Source organism: Entelurus aequoreus, linkage group LG03, assembly GCF_033978785.1.
Source record: "Entelurus aequoreus isolate RoL-2023_Sb linkage group LG03, RoL_Eaeq_v1.1, whole genome shotgun sequence".
NCBI lineage: Eukaryota > Metazoa > Chordata > Actinopteri > Syngnathiformes > Syngnathidae > Entelurus > Entelurus aequoreus.
The window spans coordinates 15,144,381-15,161,175 of NC_084733.1; the positions used below are offsets into that span (position 1 = coordinate 15,144,381).

The 16,795-nt window shown below is 38.8% G+C and overlaps 1 protein-coding gene across 5 annotated transcripts in view; it reads left to right on the forward strand.

The window, feature by feature from the left end:
* LOC133646207 (nardilysin-like) overlaps positions 1–16,795 on the forward strand; it is a 90,077-nt gene that overhangs the window by 25,863 nt on the left and 47,419 nt on the right. For all 5 annotated transcript variants that reach the window (XM_062041353.1, XM_062041352.1, XM_062041355.1 and 2 more), the window contains 6 exons: positions 1,937–1,994; positions 2,385–2,458; positions 4,352–4,421; positions 6,484–6,561; positions 15,005–15,125; positions 15,447–15,505. In XM_062041353.1, coding sequence (XP_061897337.1) covers positions 1,937–1,994; positions 2,385–2,458; positions 4,352–4,421; positions 6,484–6,561; positions 15,005–15,125; positions 15,447–15,505 — 460 coding nt within the window. The remainder of the gene's footprint in view (positions 1–1,936; positions 1,995–2,384; positions 2,459–4,351; positions 4,422–6,483; positions 6,562–15,004; positions 15,126–15,446; positions 15,506–16,795) is intronic.

A 16,795-nucleotide genomic window follows, 5' to 3' on the forward strand; every position in this document is an offset into this window, starting at 1 on the left:
ATCATTTTAGGCACTGTATTTATTTTACAAATGTGTCTTTTACTTACTTTTTGCCGTAATGTAAGTCTATACCTGCACATGTTTGAATTTTGTGTTCAATATTTTACCACGAAGGCTGTATAAATACTAATAAGGCTGCATATACAGTACAGGCCAGAAGTTTGGACACACCTTCTCCTTCAATGCGTTTTTATTTATTTTCATGACTATTTACATAGTAGATTGTCACTGAAGGCATCAAAACTATGAATGAACACATGTGGAGTTATGTACTTGACATAAAAGGTGAAATAACTGAAAACATGTTTATATTCTAGTTTCTTCAAAATAGCCACCCTTTGCTCTGATTACAGCTTTGCACACTCTTTGTGAAATAATAAAATAAAATAAATATTTTACATTGAGCTAATAATTCTGATAATAACTTGCAAGTTCAGTTTTTCCGGAAGTAGTCTTTACCTTTAAGTTGAATGTGCCAGTCTTCTCTTTTGAGTCCTACAAGTGTTTAACTGTAAATATTTTACTTATTACACACCAGTTGTTTGATTGCAGCAAGCATCTTAGTTGCCAAATTTGGAGATGTAGAAATCGCCATGTAAAATTGTTAATGCTAATCAGTAGCATGTGTATGGCATATTAAGCTAGCACATTTTGAAAACTGCAGCCTTACTTTTGAGTGCTTTGTATCGGGCATGCTTGCTTTGTAGTCATGGAAAATTGCAACAATACCCTGAAGCAGTCCGCTCTGAAAACGCCTGTTTTTCTGCCAAGTTCTTGAGCTGGTGCACAGTCTGCAACCAGACGTGACGTCACGCGCAACAAAGGTATCAATACAGTGTTTCCCACAAACTGCCAAGATACCTGTGGCGGTGGGGGCGTGGCTATGGGCGTGGTCTCCATGACATCATCGAGTAATTTGCATAATTTACTACAATGATATGATTTTCTCTAAAAAGGCTAAAAAAATGTATACTTACTAATTAATAATAACAGTTTTGTTTTAAACGTCCATCCATCCATCCATTTTACAATATAAATACAACACTTTATGTACATATTTATATACAGATTTGAACAATAAGTTATTCACTGAAATATATTTATTAATTGTGGTTCTTACAAAAAATATATCTTATAAAATATAAAAGCTAAAATGTCTCTTAAAGCTCAGCCCCTTTAATTAGTGCATACTAAATAACTTAACTTTAGCCTACTACTACAACCATATTATTTACCAGCAACATAAAGTGAAACAGAGGCAGAGGTGTCCAGCCACAGTCAGTAACAAATAAACAGAAAACAGTAGTGGTCAAATACAAATAAGGCAACAAGAGAAGTATTCTACACTTCTCTTTTGTAAAGTAAATCTGAACAGCCTATATGGGCATCTACATCAACTATATGATTTGCCTGAGAAGCTGGACAGGACAAAAAAAAAAAAAAACAATAATATATTGAAAAAAATTTTTTTTTTAAATTTGTGGCGGACGTAATTCTTTCGTGGCGGGCCGCCACAAATAAATGAATGTGTGGGAAACACTGCAATACATGGTACCGTTTGATTTTACACAACTGGGTAACCATCGGTACCTATAAAACCACTGAATTCGGTACCTATCCCTACCAACAACAGTATAAGTGATGTTAAATTTTCATGTGTCATTTATTTGTATTTGACAATTGCTTTCTGCGTGTTCAACTATAATCTTTCCCCATAGAATGTCTGGAATGGGGTAATTGGATTGACATTATTTCCTATGGAAAAACATTGCTTTAGGTTTTCGTACAATTACGTCTTCGTCGGGACTTTTTGGAATGTCTTAATAACGAAAACCGAGGTACCGCTGTACCTAATATGTGACCTGTCCTCCGTCGGCATGACTGACACACGCGCACTTGAGTTCTAATTGTCCTCACCATCTCCGTGTGTCCTCAGAAAAACTGGACACGCTGGAGGAGTGGGTTCGAGAGATCTTCAGCAAGGTGCCCAACAAGTGAGTGTGGCTTCAAGGAGGCACTCAACTCACCACCGCGGCTGTGGGATACTGTCGCCTGAACAGCGATACCACTGGAGATGTAACTCCAGGGATTTAGCTAGTAAATGTCACGACATTAGCCATCTCTTTTTAAGCCTTTTTTTCATTTACTTATCTTAGGCAAACTCTCCTTCAAAATCCTTCTGCTTTAGAGGGGTGTTAAATTTCATTCCCATTACTGCTTCCTTTTATTGTCACACTCCACACATTATATTATTACATGGCTCCACTGGTACTTGTCATACCAGTTTATGCCAATTTGTGCAGTCTTATGAGCTACGCCAGGCGTGTTCTACAAAAACATGAATTCAATAGTATTGCATAATTTTTGTCTTTCCTTGTCTGCAGTGGCTTTCCCAAGCCGGACTTCTCCGACATGCTGGATCCCTTTGACACCCCGGCCTTCAACAAGCTATATAGAGGTATCGTCTTTCTTTGAACATTTGCTCTCCAAACTGCCAGGCGCCTATCAAGTTTAAAATGGAGTCAAAAAATCCCCCCAAAAAGTGCTTTGCGGCTTTAAAATAGGGTTTTAGCGCAGTGGTTCTCAACTTGTTTGGTTTAGGGACTCACCATCGCTCCTCAATGCAGTTCTTCTCAAAGCATGTTCCCCACGGGAACATACTTTATCAGTATCATGCAGCATCATGCTTCAAACCCTGCTTAGAAAAGCTGTTCACTCTATAACGTGCAGATTGTAGCCATTAATCCGGACATCCTCATTTTGATTTAAAATAAAAAACACATTGTTTTATTCATTTTTGTTTTGTCGGTTAAAAATCACATTGTTTTATTCATTTTTGTTTTGTCGGTTAAAGGGTTTTTTATATTGTGCTCCTGAGTTAATGTTGCGGATCAATTAGAATAGTTCAGATGTGTCCAAAATGTTTAGTAATAATTTAATGTTATATTTTTACAAATTTTTTTGTTCTTGGAAATTGATGCACTTTAAATCGTTTCTGTTACATACTATAAAACAATGTTCAAGTTGATCTACATGTCTTTCTTTTTTGTTGTAGTACATAATAATAAGGATATAATGTTTTGCAGAGGTGTACTTATGACAATTTTATAGATGATTAAATACTATTTATAGTTGCCGCAGTGAGTGGGGAGGGGGGGTCGCAAAATGTTTTTGTTCTTTCTACGGGGTTGTAACAGAAAATATTTAAAACCAGCACAAAACCAGGTAAAAGGGGACCCATGGTGATTTTAATCTACATTTAAAACTAGAGATGTCCGATAATATCGGACGGCCGATATTATCGGCCGATAAATGCTTTAAAATGTAATATCGGAAATTATCGGTATCGGTTTCAAAATGATCGGTTTCAAAGTAAAATTTATGACTTTTTAAAACGCCGCTGTGTACACGGACGTAGGGAGAAGTACAGAGCGCCATTAAACCTTAAAGGCACTGCCTTTGCGTGCCGGCCCAGTCACATAATATCTACGGCTTTTCACACACACAAGTGAATGCAAGGGAAACTTGGTCAACAGCCATACAGGTCACACTGAGGGTAGCTGTATAAACAACTAACACTGTTACAAATATGCGCCACACTGTAAACCCACACCAAACAAGAATGACAAACACATTTCTGGAGAACATCCGCACCGTAACACAACATAAACACAACAGAACAAATACCCAGAACCCCTTGCAGCACTAACTCTTCCGGGACGCTACAATATACACCCCCCGTAACCCCCACCTCAAGAGTTGGACAATATCGGATATCGGCAAAAAAAAGCTATTATCGGACATCTCTATTTAAAACACTTCTCTGTGGTCTGGATTATATGTATTGTAAATGCATTGGTGTAAAATGTGCGTAAATTTTCACTTTTATAACCTGTTTTTTTTTTTTTTTTTGAGTATGTCTGCAAGATTATGAAGGCGTTCCCAGATTGCAAATAAAACCACGCTCCACCCTCTCCAAACGTATTATAATTTCTCTTTTTAAAATGTACACTGTTAATATATATGTCTTGAAGTCAACGCCACTGTTTTTTCCCAGACACTGTCGAAAATAAACCTCATAAACATATAGATTCCCTTGGTCACACCATTAGGTACACCTGCACACTCTTAATAGATTTAGAAAATGCATAAAAAGAAACTGCTGCCATTCAGCACGTTGGTGTTGTTATGCTCATGTCACGATGACATGAAAATATTACTTTATTCTATCTTTTTTTGTTTCCTCATTAAAAACCTGCGACCCGCTGAAAATGGGCTTGTGACCCCCCACAGTTGATAATGTTGTAACGGAGCAGCAACAGCAACTAATTGTGCGTTTGTGTGCCTGCAGTCGTTCCTGTGCGTAAAGTTCACGCTTTGAATATCACCTGGGCCCTCCCGCCTCAAGAGAAGCACTACAGGTGAGTGCTTGGAGATTTTGTATAGACATGGACAAATGTATTGGGACAAGCAGTCACCACATTCATTTGGATTATTGATTGATTGATTATTGGTGTTTCTCAGAGCTGATTTTATGTTGTTGTTGTTGTCTCTTTCTGTCTTAGCACCCCCCTTATCCCCGCAATTTCCCCCTCTGTCTTCTTTTGTTTTTTTCTCTCCCCTCCTGCTCCAGTCTGGCTGTGCCAAACACTACATATACAAACCCTGTTTCCATATGAGTTGGGAAATTGTGTTAGATGTAATTATAAACGGAATACAATAATTTGCAAATCCTTTTCAACCCATATTCAATTGAATGCACTACAAAGACAATATATTTGATGTTCAAACTCATAAACTTTATTTTTTTTTGAAAATAATAATTAACTTAGAATTTCATGGCTGCAACACGTGCCAAAGTAGTTGGGAAAGGGCATGTTCACCACTGTGTTACATGGCCTTTCCTTTTAACAACACTCAGTAAACGTTTGGGAACTGAGGAGACACATTTTTTAAGCTTCTCAGGTGGAATTCTTTCCCATTCTTGCTTGATGTACAGCTTAAGTTGTTCAACAGTCCGGGGGTCTCCGTTGTGGTGTATTAGGCTTTATAATGCGCCACACATTTTCATTGGGAAAATGGGCTGGACTACAGGCGGGCCAGTCTAGTACCCGCACTCTTTTACTATGAAGCCACGTTGATGTAACACGTGGCTTGGCATTGTCTTGCTGAAATAAGCAGGGGCGTCCATGGTAACGTTGCTTGGATGGCAACATATGTTGCTCCAAAACCTGTACGTACCTTTCAGCATTAATGGCGCCTTCACAGATGTGTAAGTTACCCATGTCTTGGGCACTAATACACCCCCATACCATCACAGATGCTGGCTTTTCAACTTTGCGCCTATTACAATCCGGATGGTTCTTTTCCTCTTTGGTCCGGAGGACACAACGTCCACAGTTTCCAAAAACAATTTGAAATGTGGACTCGTCAGACCACAGAACACTTTTCCACGTTGTATCAGTCCATCTTAGATGAGCTCAGGCCCAGCGAAGCCGACGGCGTTTCTGGGTGTTGTTGATAAACGGTTTTCGCCTTGCATAGGAGAGTTTTAACTTGCACTTACAGATGTAGAGACCAACTGTAGTTACTGACAGTGGGTTTCTGAAGTGTTCCTGAGCCCATGTGGTGATATCCTTTACACACTGATGTCGCTTGTTGATGCAGTACAGCCTGAGGGATCGAAAGTCACGGGCTTAGCTGCTTACGTGCAGTGATTTCTCCAGATTCTCTGAACCCTTTGATGATATTACGGAGCGTAGATGGTGAAATCCCTAAATTCCTTGCAAAAGCTGGTTGAGAAAGGTTTTTCTTAAACTGTTTGCTCACGCATTTGTTGACAAAGTGGTGACCCTCGCCCCATCCTTGTTTGTGAATGACTGAGCATTTCATGAAATCTACTTTTATACCCAATCATGGCACCCACCTGTTCCCAATTTGCCTGTTCACCTGTGGGATGTTCCAAATAAGTGTTTGATGAGCATTCCTCAACTTTATCAGTATTTATTGCCACCTTTCCCAACTTCTTTGTCATGTGTTACTGGCATCAAATTCTGAAGTTAATGATTATTTGCAAAAAAAAAAAAAGTTTATTAGTTTGAACATCAAATATGTTGTCTTTGTTCCATATTCAACTGAATATGGGTTGAAAATGATTTGCAAATCATTGTATTCCGTTTATATTTACATCTAGCACAATTTCCCAACTCATATGGAAACGGGGTTTGTATGTATTTAATAAAGTCAAATATAAGTAAGGCAACAAGAGAAGTATCCAACACTTCTCTTCTGTAAAGTAAATATGTTCAGCAGATATGTGCATCTACATCAACAATATGATTTGCCTGAGTGGCTGGACAGGACATGTTTTAAAAAAAGGAAAGAAATGGAAAAAAGTATGTTTCAGTATATTTGTCCATGTCGCACGTTGTATATGCACGCTTTCAGGTGTGACCCTCAAACATGGGTTTTGCCGCTTTCCAGAGTGAAGCCTCTTCACTACATGTCGTGGCTGATTGGCCACGAAGGCACAGGAAGCATCCTCTCGGTGCTCAGGAGGAAGTGAGTGTGTTTGCTTTTCTGATTTGAGGGTCCTCCAAAACCCAATTTAAAGGTCTTCAATTTACTGGCAACTCACAAGCTTTATTTTTTGATTCCCTTTCCCCATTTGAGGGCATTTTGAGTACAGTCTCCCAGACCTTGTGCTGATTCACTCGACTGCGGGATTCATGGATTCACTGCTTGATGTGTTGTTTTGTTTCAACAAGAGCATTTCAGTCTTTCGTTGCTAAGTGGCTGAGCCAGTCGGCAAAAAAAAAAAACCTCTCTCAGTAATCCCACAATACCGAGGGGCTATTGCATCAGCACCTCTTGGCGGCATGGATTCCATTTTTTGTGCGCGCGCTTTTGTTTTTGATGCTTGATGAATGACGGCAGTGTGCTTGGAATCCGAGTCGGTCGAGTGGTTTGCTTTTGAGCGCAGACTATCTGTGTTAAGTGGTGGGCTTTAGAGTGCCCCTTGCTGGATTTGGGTCTGGGAGGCAATAAATGCTCGCATCCACTTCATTTTATTCCCCACATTTTCAGGTTTTGTTTCAGTGCAGAAGGAAAACTTGACATGATAATCCTTTTAATATAGTGGAACTTTAGCAAGTGGTCCCAACCGCAATTTCAGTGGTTCCTATACTTGTATTTATTTGTTGTGGCCTTAGTCAAGATACTGAGCCCCCAGTTGCTCCTAAAGCTTTGTTAAAGTGCTTTGTGTAACTTAAAGGTAGAAATGCGCTATACAAGTAAAAGCCCATTTGGCCCTGCGACACATATCACACATCTGGTCTGCCAGAAAATAAGAAGACGAAGCAGCAGGGATCAGTAGCTACTTTGTTGTTATGTTTAGCAAGTAACAAGACACTCCACACAAATTTAGTGGAGACATTTAAGGAGATCCTGAAATGAAATCACACATCACTGTAACGAGGTTGCTGATCCGATATTGATATCGGTCCGATATCAGGCAAAAAAGTATTGGATATATCGACTTGCATTGTAAAATCTTAGATCTAAGCTGCGATACTGACAATCTTGCAGCGTGTTTACGTGTGCAAAGCTTTACGACCAGTTAACATCTAATGTCCTGCAATAAGGACACAAGTCATTTACAAAAAGGTGAACATGGTAGGGTATAGTCTACTAGGAGCTAGCAGCTACACAACAGTTATGCACACAATAACACTTAAGCCAGACATACGTAATAAGTAGGGGTGTGGGAAAAAATCGATTCGAATTCGAAACCATTATCACGTTGTGCGATTCAGAATCGATTCTCATTTTTAAAAATTGGATTTTTTTATTTATTATTTTTTTTATTTAAAAAAAAAAAAAATTGTTTTAAATTAATCAATCCAACAAAATAATACACAGCAATACCATAACAATACAATCCAATTCCAAAACCAAACCCGACCCAGCAACACTCAGAACTGCAATAAGCAGAGCAATTGAGAGGAGACACAAACACGACACAGAACAAACCAAAAGTAGTGAAACAAAAATGAATATTATCAACAACAGTATCAATATTAGTTACAATTTCAACATAGCAGTGATTAAAAATCCCTCATTGACATTATCATTAGACATTTATAAAAATAAAAATAAAAGAACAATAGTGTCACAGTGGCTTACACTTGCATCGCATCTCATAAGCTTGACAACACACTGTGTCCAATATTTTCACAAAGATAAAATAAGTCATATTTTTGGTTCATTTAATAGTTAAAACAAATTGACATTATTGCAACCAGTTGATAAAACATTGTCCTTTACAATTATAAAAGCTTTTTACAAAAATCTACTACTCTGCTTGCATGTCAGCAGACTGGGGTAGATCCTGCTGAAATCTATGTATTGAATGAATAGAGAATCCTTTTGAATCGGGAAAAAATCGTTTTTGAATCGGGAAAAAAATCGTTTTTGAATCGAGAATCGTGTTGAATTGAAAAAAAATCGATTTTGAATCGAATCATGACCCCAAGAATCAATATTGAATCGAATTGTGGGACACCCAAAGATTCACAGCCCTAATAATAAGTGTCACTAGTTTAGACTGAGACTTCCTTTATTGTCATTAAAATTTGAACTTTACAGTACAGATAAGAATGCAATTTTGTTGCATTAGCTTGTGGTATTGCAGGATAAAAGAGCAATAAGGTGCAGATATAAATATAGATTACTGTACAGATAAATATGTTGTCCTTTTGCATATGCATCCACGTCTAAAACAGCACATTTGTCAATATAAACAAGTATCAAATATACAGTAGCGATGGGAATTGAAAACCGGTTCTTGTTTAGAACCAGCTCCCAGTTATTCGCGAGAAAGGATGACAACCTGGCAACTTGCAATACTTGCAAAGTGGATATTCCATCAAGGAGAGAAAATCCTAGCAGACACATTAGCACACACAGAAGGTGAAAACTTTGAATAAATGACGGAATTTCGATCCCGTCCGTTCGAAAGGAGGTGAAGCTCCACCAGCAGCAACAGCGGCGATGTCAGCTCGTCATCTGTTGTTAGTACTGCAGGTAACTAACAAACACTGCCTGTCATGTTAGCACATCATTGTAAAAGCTGCTATTATTATTATAAATATGAAATAAATACTCCTCATGCAAATCATGACGAAACAGCGTTTGACTCTCAGGCTGCACGCCTCCTCCCTGTTTGGGAGTTGTACTCCACTGCAGAGACACTGTAATTAGTCAGAAAAATCTCATATCCTTTCTAAACAAAATATATGTTTATTTTTCTGCAAAACAGTGGCCAATGTTTTTAGCGGATGGTTGCAGAATTGCACAATGCACACTTTGATTGGACTTGACTTGCTTGTATTTGTCACTAGCTGACATAGTGAGAAGACTATTAATTTTCCTATTATATTATATTTATTTTCAAATTTGATTTGACCCTGTTCTGACCCTGGCACCCCATGGAGGTCGTTGGCCTCCTAAGACCTTGCTGTTGAGTTTGAACATTCATGTTTCTTCTAAACTTAACATAATCAACTTGTTTGTTATCCTTTTATCCAAATAATAATCGATGAGAACCGATAAAGAACCTAATCGTTAAAGCAGAATATGAAATAGACTCGGAATCGTAAAAACCCTAACAATTCCCATCCCGAATTAAATAATTAGAGTTGCATGTTACAGTGGGTTTGGATTAATTTTTGCCTCATTCCTGTTAGAATCCTGCGTGTGACTAAAGCATTAACAAGTGAGGTTGGTTAATTTATCCAAGACTAGCTGCAGTGTGCTTAAACATCTACTATGAGCAGATAAAATACCGTATCATCTCTTTCGGGCTTATTAGGTCTTCACATTGAGGAAACGCCATTATTCATGCATTCCTCACTCACGCTTTAAGTGAGGGTTTAAGCAAAAACTTGTTGGGTATTAATTACACATACAAAGTGTCAAAGGCAGAAGTGTATTAGAAAGTATCAAGTAACAAACGCGTCCGCATCATTCAACTTACTGCATTATGAGCCTAACTTAACAAATTATTATAAACACTAGGTGTCACAAAAAAACGAATCACTCCACTTCAACTTAAAGACAGCATAAGTCCTTTACGGACGGTTATTAATAAATAGGTTCCTACCATTGTTCTCTTTAATATTATCAAATATTTTCTAACATTGCACACAACAAAACAAGAAAGTACAGTATGTCCGGTGATTCGTGCTGATCAGATATTATACTCGTGGCTCCACTATGTGTGTTGTATCAGAAGTGATACAGTTTGTGGGGCCCCTCCTTCATCCAAAAAAATTGTTCCGCCTTGTGACATTCAAAAAAATAAGCGACTGAAGAAAGTTAGTGTGTAGCTCTTAACATATTTGTTTTGCCTTCCATGTGTTTTACAGTACCGTATTTTCCGCACTATAAGGCGCACCGGATTATAAGGCGCACCTTCAATGAATGGCCTATTTTAAAACTGTGTTCATATCAGAGGTGTGGACTCGAGTCACATGACTTGGACTCGAGTCAGACTCGAGTCATGAATTTGATGACTTTGGACTCGACTTGACAAATTGTAAAGAGACTTGCAACTCGACTTAGACTTTAACATCAATGACTTGTGACTTCACTTGGACTTGAGCCTTTTGACTTGACATGACTTGCTACTTTCCCCAAAACCCAAAGATTAAAAAGTTATTTGGGAGCGCTCCGTATTTTTCCTTTTCTTCGTCTGTGTCTATCAGCGTGTTGTTCCTGTCAGCTGGTGTGCTCTCAGTACAACAGCCAATCAAATTAGATCTACGCTGTTTTCATCACACAGCTCTCATCCAATCAAATTGCAGGACAACCAATGAAGAAGAATTGTCAAACAATGCGGCAGTGAGAAACAATTATGCCAAAGTTAATTTCGTTCGGGTATTAAAACTACGACTCGGTCAACAAAAAACGAATAGCCCTATGCAAATCATGCAGTTCGAATATTATAGACGGAGACGTAACAACTTCCAACTTCGTTCAACATTTGAAGATGCACAAAGAAGGGTAAGTTTTGAATGTAAGCTAACGTTTATTGGCTAAGTAACGTGACTTTTATTTGCTGTGTAGTTAAATCAGTGAGGCTGTAAACTCACTGCTAACGTCATAACCATAGACATGTTATAATGGTAGGCTTCAAGCGCTACTGCCTACAGGCGCAGACGAGACGCGGGGCCGCCATCTTGGAGTGGTGATCCGCTCCACTAGTGCAATTCATTTGGCAGGAGCAATGAACTGTCAGCGCATTTAATTCATCTTACCTCACTGAATACCACTGATTTTCACGCGCTTTGTTGTCATACGTGTAGCTATGATAAAGGACACATGTTTTGGCGTGTTTTATTATTCATAGTTTGCTTAACAGTAATATAATATTCTTATACGCTATAAGTGACCAGACGTCCAAGATCAAAACTGGGAATATAATCCCCAGAGAAAGGGGAAAAAAACGGTCAGCTATTTTTAAATTGAAGAAACAATATGATTAGGTTATATATACATGTGTATATCCTACATAAACAATGTATGAATACATTAGATATCTATATATCTTATAGACTGTATCTCTGTTGCTGCAGCAGCAGAGAGTTTATTCTGTCTTGACACTTTGTATTGATATTTTGTATTACATTCTTCCCTTAAATGATCATGTTTACAGTGATTGTTATATATGTATTTTTTATGTATGTCGCTTTGGATAAAAGCGTCTGCCAAATACTTAAACATATATAAACACCTGAAAGTCTTTATATCAGCTAAAACCACCAATCTGTTTCACTGGATTCAGAATAAAACCAAATGCTGTCTTACCCAACAATGTTAGTATTTGAATATTGTTACTTGAAGACTTATTCCTGGTTACAATTATACTGTTAAGAAAGTATTGTCTTATATTTTGCCTAAAATGAGAATGCATCATAATCAATGGCGGCTGGTGAATTTTGTTTTAGGTGGGGCTGAAAGTTTGTAAACCAAACCCCTTTAGGGGCGTCATCCTCCCCCAGAAGATTTATTTGTGATTTTCACATACAAATATTGAAGATCTTTGCTCCTTCTCAACTCTGTGGTAATGTTATTTTCATAAAATACAACCAATAGTACATTAATGTTAAATCTTACTTGTGAAAAGTAATCCCCCGATTCCTATTTTCAACAGTCCGCTCATTTGAGCAGGAAAACGCTGAACACCAGCCCGGCATCTTTGTTTTCTACCTGTCACCTGTCAGTTTAGGCTACTCGCCGGCTCCTCATAACCACTTCAAGATGCAAATTGCTCGCGTCACAGCAACCAATGCTGCGTCTACTTATAAGATGTCTGTGGTTATAACGTCATTGCAAACACGGCAATCTGTTGCGTCCACTGCAGTTCGCTACCTTATTCATACTTTTTGTCAAGTGATTTTTTTTAAGCAGGGTTGCATGAGGTACCTACAAATAACGTTACGTTAGTCAATCTATCACACACAATAACGTAACGTTAGACGGCGGTCAGCAGCACCGCGTATTTTAGCCACCTACAAAAAGACAAACATAGTCAAATAAAGGTCAGTTAAAATGTATACTATATTAAGAATATGTGTACATATTGCATAGGGCCCTGACATCTAAAAAGTACAACTCTGTTCATTGTTATGTTCATGTATTTGTTATGTTTTTCATATGTACGCACACATCAACACACATACAGTATGAGATGAGATCAATGAGATAAGGTAAGAACAGAATAGAAACTGCTGTGGAACTAGTTACAATGCAATATGCCATGGACATACAATGTTAACACTTTTGTACAAATAAGTACAGTTGCACTTGTTTTTGTAAATGTGTTTATTCTGTAAAGGAATGAGTTAAATGTTTAAATTTGTTTACACTATTAAAATGACTGGTTAATAGTGCTATTATGTATTGCAATGTCAGTATTTTTTTTCCTGCTATTTCAAATGCACTTGTTTTAATAAATAAATACAACGTTTTAAAAGCATACACAATCTGTGTAAAAATATTAGTCTGTGGTTAAAAGGACTTAAAAGGACTCGAAACTCAAAATGCATGACTTGTGACTTGACTTGAGACTTTCCAGTCATGACTTTGGACTTGACTCGGGACTTGCCTGTCTTGACTCGGGACTTGACTCGAGACTTGAGGGCAAAGACTTGAGACTTACTTGTGACTTGCAAAGCAATGACTTGGTCCCACCTCTGGTTCATATATAAGGCGCACCGCATTATAAGGCGCATAGAATAGACGCTACAGTAGAGGCTGGGGTTGCGAGACCTGTTGTGGCTCAATATTGGCCCATATATAAGGCGCACCGGATTATAAGGCGCACTGTCAGCTTTTGAGAAATTTGGAGGTTTTTAGGTGTGCCTTATAGTGCGGAAAATACGGTACTTACTTGTATTTTAATTTTTTTTTGCCAATGCGCCATGGCCAATTATGAAAATTTGATGACTATAAATTTGATATCTGTTTGCTGTCAGTGTGGCGGGGGACAGTCGGAGTGGCTGCGCCGGATGTACGTTGGTAAACCTCACTCCCTGACCGCTTCAAATAGTGGGCTAGCCGCTGGGTTAGCAGCTCTGGCTTTTAGCCTACAACGCAAAGACCGCTACATCAGCACATAACCGGTTGAGCATAATGTGTATACAGTATGTGCAGCTCTCAGCGGTGGCATGGGTGGGGGACTGCAGGGGGCTTTTACCCCAGACTCATCGCAACAGAGTAAGCGGGGTCAGGGCAGGAGGCTGCTGAATCTGAGAGAAGAGGATAGATTTTTCTTTTCCACAACTTAAAGTACCGTATTTTTCGGACTATAAGTCGCAGTTTTTTTCATAGTTTGGCCGGGGGTGCGACTTATGTGTGAAATTATTAACACATTACCGTAAAATATCAAATAATATTATTTAGCTCATTCACGTAAGAGACTAGACGTATAAGATTTCATGGTATTTAGCGATTAGGAGTGACAGATTGTTTGGTAAACGTATAGCATGTTCTATATGTTATAGTTATTTGAATGACTCTTACCATAATATGTTACGTTAACATACCAGGCATGTTCTCAGTTGGTTATTTATGCCTCATATAATGTACACTTATTCAGCCTGTTGTTCACTATTCTTTGTTTATTTTAAATTGCCTTTCAAATGTCTATTCTGGGTGTTGGGTTTTATCAAATAAATTTCCCCAAAAAATGCAACTTATACTCCAGTGCGACTTATATATGTTTTTTTTCCTTCTTTATTATGCATTTTCGACCGGTGCGACTTATACTCCGAAAAATACGGTATTTATTTTAAAGAAACATACTTTTGTGCCCTCCTGGGCTCTAATAGTTCTTTAAAAGGGAAGTATAGTGGGTTTTTTTAACAATGTACACTACCGTTCAAAAGTTTGGGGTCACCCAAACAATTTTGTGGAATAGCCTTCATTTCTAAGAACAAGAATAGACTGTCGAGTTTCAGATGAAAGTTCTCTTTTTCTGGCCATTTTGAGCGTTTAATCGACCCCACAAATGTGATGCTCCAGAAACTCAATCTGCTCAAAGGAAGGTCAGTTTTGTAGCTTCTGTAACGAGCTAAACTGTTTTCAGATGTGTGAACATGATTGCACAAGGGTTTTCTAATCATCAATTAGCCTTCTGAGCCAATGAGCAAACACATTGTACCATTAGAACACTGGAGTGATAGTTGCTGGAAATGGGCCTCTATACACCTATGTAGATATTGCACCAAAAAACAGACATTTGCAGCTAGAATAGTCATTTACCACATTAGCAATGTATAGAGTGTATTTCTTTAAAGTTAAGACTAGTTTAAAGTTATCTTCGTTGAAAAGTACAGTGCTTTTCCTTCAAAAATAAGGACATTTCAATGTGACCCCAAACTTTTGAACGGTAGTGTATAATTCTTCCATCATTCCAATCCAATCATTTGTACGCCTGTAGGTGCTGGGCCCTCGCTCTGTTTGGCGGCAACAGCGAAACCGGCTTTGACCAGAACGCCACCTATTCCATCTTCTCAATCTCCATCACTCTTACTGACGAAGGTTTTCAAAACTTCTACCAGGTATCTTCTTCTGTTTCATGAGATAGCTTGGCAATTCCTATTTTCCATTACTTACCAGCTCAGCTGTCTGGCATCTGCTTTTAGCAACACATTGGGTTATTTGAGGAAAGTGTGGAGTGCTGCCATGACAACCCTTGTTAACCAGGGGAGACATTCAACAAGGGAGCTGTTTTGTAACCTTAATGGAAAATAAATGCCCTTTTAAATGTTACCACAGCCTTGAGGACACCGTTTATTATAATGGGGAAGCACCTCGTGTGCTTTGGTTAGTGGGTGTTGCCTGTCAAAATCAATGCAACACTACTTTTTTTTTCCTCACAGGTGACACACCTGGTGTTCCAGTACTTGAAGATGTTGCAGAATTTCGGACCTCAGCAAAGGTACTCACATAAGCACAAACCACTTTAGTTAAACATTTCTAATCCAGCAATTTTCTGGAGCAACCTGCTCAGTGGGTCTAGTGGTTAGGGTGTCCGCCCCGAGATCAGTAGGTTGTGAGTTCAAACCCCGGCCGAGTCATACCAAAGACTATAAAAATGGGACCCATTACCTCCCTGCTTGGCACTCAGCATCAAGGGTTGGAATTGGGGGTTAAATCACCAAAATGATTCCCGGGCGCAGCCACCGCTGCTGCTCACTGCTCCCCTCACCTCCCAGGGGGTGAGGGTGATGGGTCAAATGCAGAGGATAATCTCACCACACCTAGTGTGTGTGTGACAATCATTGGTACTTTTAACTTTAACTTTTTAACTTTAATAGCAATGTCCCGATCTGATATTAATATCGGAGATCAGTCCATCCATCCATCCATTTACTACCGCTTGTCCCTTTCGGGGTCGCGGGGGGGGGCTGCTGGAGCCTATCTCAGCTGCATTCGGGCGGAAGGCGGGGTACACCCTGGACAAGTCGCCACCTCATCGCAGGGCCAACACAGATGGACAGACAACATTCACACTCACGTTCACACACTAGGGCCAATTTTAATGTTGCCAATCAACCTATCCCGATATCAGTAAAATCGGATTACCGTATTTTTCGGACTATAAGTCGCAGTTTTTTTCATAGTTTGGCCGGGCTCCAGTGCGACATATATGTTTTTTTCCTTCTTTATTATGCATTTTCGGCAGGTGCGACTTACACTCCGGTGCGACTTATACTCCGAAAAATACGGTATATCAGCTTGAATCTAAACTTAAGATGAAAGCGGTCCTGCAGCGCGTTTATTTGTGCAAAGCTGGACAGCCAGTTAACATCTCGATATCCTCCAATAAGCACACACATATTTTCTCGTATTTAGGTCATTTACAACAGGTAAACGCAGGGCCGCCCGTGGCATAGGCCGTATAGGCAAATGCTAAGGGCGCCGTCCATCAGGGGGCGCCACGCCAGTGCCACAAATGTTGGAGAAAAAAAAAAGAAAAGTTGGTGCTATTATTTCTAAATACAAAAAATAATCCCACGTTAATTAAAATGCAAAGTAAAGCCTATTTATTTATTTTTTTATTTTTTTTATTTTTTTATTTTTTTATATATATATATTTTTTTTTTATGTCCTGCCCAGCTTCTCGGCAAATCATATAGCAGATGTAGATGCCCATATCGCTGTTCAGATTTACTTTACAAAAGAGAAGTGTAGGATACTTCTCTTGTTGCCTTACTTGTATTTTGAC